Source organism: Chrysochloris asiatica, unplaced genomic scaffold (genome assembly GCF_000296735.1).
Source record: "Chrysochloris asiatica unplaced genomic scaffold, ChrAsi1.0 scaffold00211, whole genome shotgun sequence".
Lineage (NCBI taxonomy): Eukaryota > Metazoa > Chordata > Mammalia > Afrosoricida > Chrysochloridae > Chrysochloris > Chrysochloris asiatica.
The window spans coordinates 1526863-1533044 of NW_006408729.1; the positions used below are offsets into that span (position 1 = coordinate 1526863).

At 37.2% G+C, this 6182-nt stretch overlaps 1 protein-coding gene across 1 annotated transcript in view; it reads left to right on the top strand.

The window, feature by feature from the left end:
• The window catches only part of SLC9B1 (solute carrier family 9, subfamily B (NHA1, cation proton antiporter 1), member 1), a 121692-nt gene extending 115606 nt beyond the window's left edge, over positions 1-6086 (top strand). Inside the window, exon 11 of the mRNA XM_006872725.1 lies at positions 5871-6086. Within this exon, the coding sequence (XP_006872787.1) occupies positions 5871-6086 (216 nt within the window). The remainder of the gene's footprint in view (positions 1-5870) is intronic.
• The last annotated feature ends 96 nt before the right edge of the window (positions 6087-6182 follow it).

Here is a 6182-nt window from a genome sequence, read left to right on the forward strand (position 1 = left end):
CCTCTCCCAAGGATGATGTTCTTTCCCAGGAACTGATGCCTACTGATAACATTCCAAAGTAAATGAGATGAAGTCTCTCCATCCTTGATTCCAATGAGCATTCTGACTAGTCTTCTAGAACAGATTAGTTTGTTTGTTTTTTGAAAGTTCAATATTTTCAATATTCTTTGCCAATGTTGTTTTTGTTAGGTACCATCAAGTCGGTACTGACGCATAGCGACCCTATACACACCAGAAAAAAACACTGCCTGGTCCTGGACCAACCTCACAATCATTGCTATGCTTTAGCCCATTGCTGCTGCCACTGTGCCAATCCTTCTCACTGGAAGTCTTCATCTTTTTCTCTGATGCTCCATTTTACCAAACATGATATCCTTCTCCAGTGACTGCTCCCTCCTGACAATATGTTCAAAGTATGAGAGACGAAGCCTGGGCATCCTGACTTCCAAGGGGTACTCTGCTTGTATTTATTCCAACACAGATCTATTTGTTCTTTTGGCAGTCCATGGTACTTTCAATATGCTCCTCCAACACCAGAACTCAAATTCATCAATTTTTCTACGGTCTTCCTTATTCACTGTCCAGCTTTTGTATTCATATGAGGTTATTGAAAATGCCATGGCTTGGGTCAGGTGCACCTTAGTCCTCAAACTGACATCTTTGCTCTTCAACACTTTAAAAAGGTCTTGCCCAGCAGATTTGCCCAATGTAATATGTCATTTGACTTCTTGACTGCTGCTTCCATGAGTGTTGATGTTGATCCTAGCAAAATGAAGTCTTTGACAATTTCAATCTTTTCTCCATTTATCCTGATGTTGTTTATTGGTTCAGAGGTGAAGATTTTTGTTTTCTTTACATTGAGATGTAATTCATACTGAAGGCTGTGGTCTTTGGTCTTCATCAGTAAGTATTGCAAGTCCTGTTCGCTTTCAGCAAGCAAAGTTGTATCATCTGCATGTCGCAGGTTGTTAATGAGTCTTCCTCCAGTCCTGATGCCACATTTTCCTTCATATAATCCAGCTTCTCAGATTATTTGTTCAGCATACAGATTGAATAAATATGGTGAAAGAATACAATCCTGGTGCACACCTTTCCTAATTTTAAACCATTCAGTGTTCCCTTGTTGTGCTGGAACAACTGTCTCCTGGTGAATGTACAAGTTCCTCATGAGCACAATTAAGTGTTCTGGATTGCTCATACTTCATAATGTTGCCCATATCATGTCAAGATCCACACAACAGAAAGGTTTTGTGCAGTCAATAGAGTACAGGTAAATACCTTTCTGGTGTTCTCTGCTCTCAGCCAAGATCCAGCTGATGTCAGCAATGTAGCCAATGCAACCATTCAAATGCATCAATTCTTGTCCTGCATATGAGGTGATTGAAACTAAGGTCAGTTGCACCTCAGTCTTCAAAGTGATATCTGTGCTCTTAACATTTTAATGGGTATTTGCAGCAGATTTGCCCAATGAAATATGTGTCAGTAGATTTCTTGACTGCTATCAAAGAATGAAGTCTTTGACACCTTCAATCTTTTCTCCATTTATCATGATGTTGTTTATTGTTGTAAGGACTTCTGTTTTCTTTACACTGAGTTGCAACCCAACCTGAAGACTGTAGTCTTTGATCTTCATCAGCAATGCTTCAAGTATTCTTTGCTTTCAGCAAGGAAGGTTGTGTCATATGCATACCACAGATTGTTAATGAGCATTCCTCCCACCCTGATGTTGCATTCATCTTCAGACAGTCCAGCTTCCCTATTATTTGCTCAATATATGGATTAAGTTAGTATAGTGAAAGGATACAGCCAAACTCACACCTTCACTGATTATAAACCACACAGTACCTCCTGTTCTGTTCTAACAAATTCCTCTTGGTCTGTGTGCAGGTTCCTCATGAGCACAATTAAGTGTTCTGACATTTCCATTCTTCACAATAGTAAACATAGTTTGTCGTGTTCTACACAGTTGAAAGCCTTTTCATAACCAATAAAGCACAAGTAAGCATCTTTCTGGTAGTCTCTGCTTTCAGCTAAGATCCATCTGATGTCAACAATGTTATCCCTCATTCCACAGCTTCGACTGAATCCAGCTTGAATTATTAGCAGCTCCCTATCAATGTGCTGCTACAAGTATTTTGGGATAATCTTCAGCAATATTTTACTTGTGATATTAATGATATTGTTCAATGATTTCTCCATTCTGTTGGGTCACCTTCTTTCTGTCACTTGGCTAGGTAGTTGTCCTAATTCGTTGTCATAAACTAGTGAGTGCTTGTGGTGCTGCATCAGTTTTTTTAAAGATTTCGATCTGTATTCCACCAATTCCAGGACCTTCAATTTTCACTAAAGCTTTCAGCACAGCTTGTACTTCTTCCTTTGATATCATTGGTTCTGATTGCATGCTACCTCCTGAAATGGTTGAACATCAACCATTCCTTTTTTTTTTTAAGTTTTTATTGTGAATTGAATGAAAGTTTACAGGGTAGGTCATCAGTTTTACATTTCAATAAATCATATACTTTGTTTCATTACAATGATTATATCCCCTCCATGTACCATCAATTAACAGTATTTCTCTCTATTCATTCTAGCTCTTTAAAAAAAACACCACACACAACACCACCACTCAGGCATATATAACAATTTAAACTCCCAAGGGCACATTCTGCAAGTCTGCCTCCTGGCCACCAGCTCTTAGTCCATCTCTTTCCATGAATCTAGAGTCCTCAGTTGCTCCCTCTCTCCATGGCCTCATCTCTGCCTCTGTCTCTGGTGTTGCTGCTTCTCCGGATAAGGTCCTGTATTCCGCTTGTGCTTTTTTCCTTGATGGTCCTAGGGTCCTCTGTTTCTGGACTGTAAGATTAACTACTCCCCCGTTTTTGTTACAAAACCTTTACAGTTGTGACAGTCAACCATTTCTGTTTTGTACAGTGACTGTATGTTCCTTCCTGTTTTTTTTTTATGCTTCTTTCCTCATTCAATATTTTGCCCATAGAGTCCTTCAGCATTACAACTTAATACATGAATTTTTGCTTTAGTTCTTTCAACCTGTGAAATGCTGAGCTTGCTCTTTCCTTTTGGTTTTCTAATTATAGGTCTTTGCACATTTCATTATAGTACTTTTCTTAGCCTTTGAAATCTTCTGTTCAACTTTTTTAGACATCATTTCTTTCATCCACTTTAGCTACTCTAAAAGCAAGTTTCAGAGCCTCTTCTGACATCCACTTTGGTCTTTTCTTTCTTTCCTGTCTTTAAAGGACCTTTTGCTATCTCATGTATGATGTTCTTAATGTCATCCCACAACTCCTCTCATCTTCAGTCATAAGTTTTGAATGTGTCAGATCTGTTTTTGAAATGATTTCTAAATTCAGGTGAGATATTCAAGGTTGTATTTTGACTCTCATGGACTTGTTTTAATTTTCTTCAGTTGAATTTGCTTCAGTTGAATTCAGTTGATGATTGGTTCCACAGTTGGCCTCTGGCCTTGTCTTGGTTGATGACATCGAGCTTTTCCATAATGTCCTTAGGTTGCGGACTAATATTGTGCCTTTACCAGAGAATGGGAGATGAGTGAAATGGTTGTATCAGGAGGAAAGATGAATTCATTTGGTATAGGTGATTAAGAAATGTTGGGTTATCCTTCTCCTAATAAATTATTTTTAATAGTAACAAGCCCTAAAAAAAATTTTTAATCTAAATTTTTATGAGTATTTATCTCTCACTATGTTGTATAATTTGTATCTTTTTTCTTTAGCAAATGATATGAATATTTTAAATGATTTATAGATTAATTATAAATTTTCAAATATGAATGAATATTGCTAGAAAAATCAGATAGATATTCCAGATTGATTATAATTTATAAAATTCTGTTATTACTTCTAAAAGTCTTACAGTTTACCCACTTTTATCCCTCCTTCCTTCTAAAAAGCTGTTACCAATATTTCTCCACAACCTAAATTCTATAGAATAATAAATGAAAAGTAGGGGTATTCCTAGTAAGACATGAAGAAATTCAGTCTGAATAATTCAAAAGATAGCACTATCTTTAAAACCCTAGAAGTCACGTAGTTGAATATTGATTGACTACTTAAAATGTCTGTGCATAAGAAATTGGTTACAAGTCCCTACGCGGCACTCAGTTGGTCATTTAAATCCACTCAGAGGCACTTCAGAAGATAGGCCTAGTGATTTACATTTAAAAAAATCAGCCACTGAAAACTTTATGCAACACAGTTCTTCTGTAACACACATGAGGTCACCATGACCTGAAGTAAAATAGAAATAGATCTGTAAACTAAGAGATGAAGAAAAATGGTGACCTGATGATGTTTGAATAAATGGCTTGATTCTGGCTAAAACAAGAATCAGGAAATTTCTCGACTGGCTTCCAATAGATCCACTGGGCATGTATTAAAAGAGGGTGAGTCATTATGTTCTAATTTGTCTGCCCTAAAAAGTTGGCAGTTCAAACCCACCAGCCGCTCCTCAGAAAATTTATACAGGGTCACGATAATCGGAACCAATTCCATGGCATTTTAAAACAACAACAGTAAATATTTATTTTTATTACTTTATGTATTTTTCTTTCTGGTCATGAGAGTAAAAAGAAATTTGTATTTTACTGAAAGTAAGAGGTATTATGGAGGTTCTAAAGTCCTAGTGTGGTCCTACTGGACTACTAACTGTAAGATCAGTGGTTCAAACCCTCAGAAACCCTATAATGGGTTGCTAGGAGTCAGAACCAACCCAATGGCACTTAGCAACAACATGGACACTATGAATATATTATATTTGTTTATCCCTGGAAATTTTGCCCATTCAAAGATCTGCCCCAAAGCAACTATCATCAAAGGATAATGCAATATTACATGTTACTATTCTTGATCTCTGGCTGACAGGGAAGGAGGAATGACTTGTGGCAGGGGTGGCAGTGAGGGGTGAGGAGTGGGAGGATGGGGGGCAAGGGGGTGAGTGGAGGGAATAGTGTTTGAGAGAAACCTAGTGTTCTTTGAATATCTACTATGTGCCAGGTGCTATCTACACTCTTATATTCAATCCTCACAAATATCCAGTGAGGTAAGTATTGCCATGTTCATTTTGCAAATAGGTCAGAGAACATATAGAACCTGTACAAGATCACTCACCTGACTGCAACAAAAACAGAATCCAAGCCCAGTTTGATAGATTCCAAACCTCTGTGACTGCTACTCCCAAGTAGGAAGGACAATGAGAAGAAAAACAAAAAATCCTAAAACCCTAAGGAGCATCGATGGTGTGGTGGGTTAAGCATTAGGCTGCTAACACCACAGGGTCAGCAGTTCACAGCCACCAACTATTTTCAGGGAGACGGATGAGAATGTTTGTTCCCATAAAAATATACAGTCTCAGAGACCAAAAGAAGCAATTCTACCCTGTCCTATAAAATCACAATGAGTCAGAATTGACTGGGTGGCAGTGGGTTTTGTTTTGGTTTGGTAGGGACCTTAGAATTTTGTGTTGTCAAAAACCTAGTGGCACATAGTGATGACAACCTGGTGCCATTAAGATTCAGGAGGTTCTGAGGATAATGTGAACACCCACCCAAAAAAAGGTATTTAAATGGAGGGAATGCAAAAGTACAAAATCAACTCCAAAATGTATGTATACTGATTTGTCACTATTCCACCCTTTCTCAGAGAATTAATGAATATATAATGAAAATTATTCAGCACTTTCTAGTCTTATATTTTTTTCTAATAGTATAAAGCTAGACTTTGTTCGCTTTTTGTTTGTTTTAACAGAGCCATTTATTTTAATTAAATGTTAACTCTGTTCAACATTTTTTTTCTTTATGTTCCTTCTCCCCCCTCCCTTCTTCCAAAATGCAGGCTGTATTAGGTCCTCTGGCTCTAGAATCAGCAAGAATCAGTGCACACCATTTGGAAGGGTATGCAAAGGATGTGATGACAGTAGCATTTTTAGCTATTCTGATTACAGCTCCAAATGGAGCTCTACTGATTGGCATACTGGGTCCCAAAATGCTTACACACTCTGATCCAAGACACTTTAAAAACTCTGTTGATACAGTATTAATACATCATTAAAATTTTTATTTGCCACCACTTGCCTGGTTCTTACTTATTTATTTATTTATTTATTTATTTATTTATTTATTTATTTATTTATTTATTTATTTATTT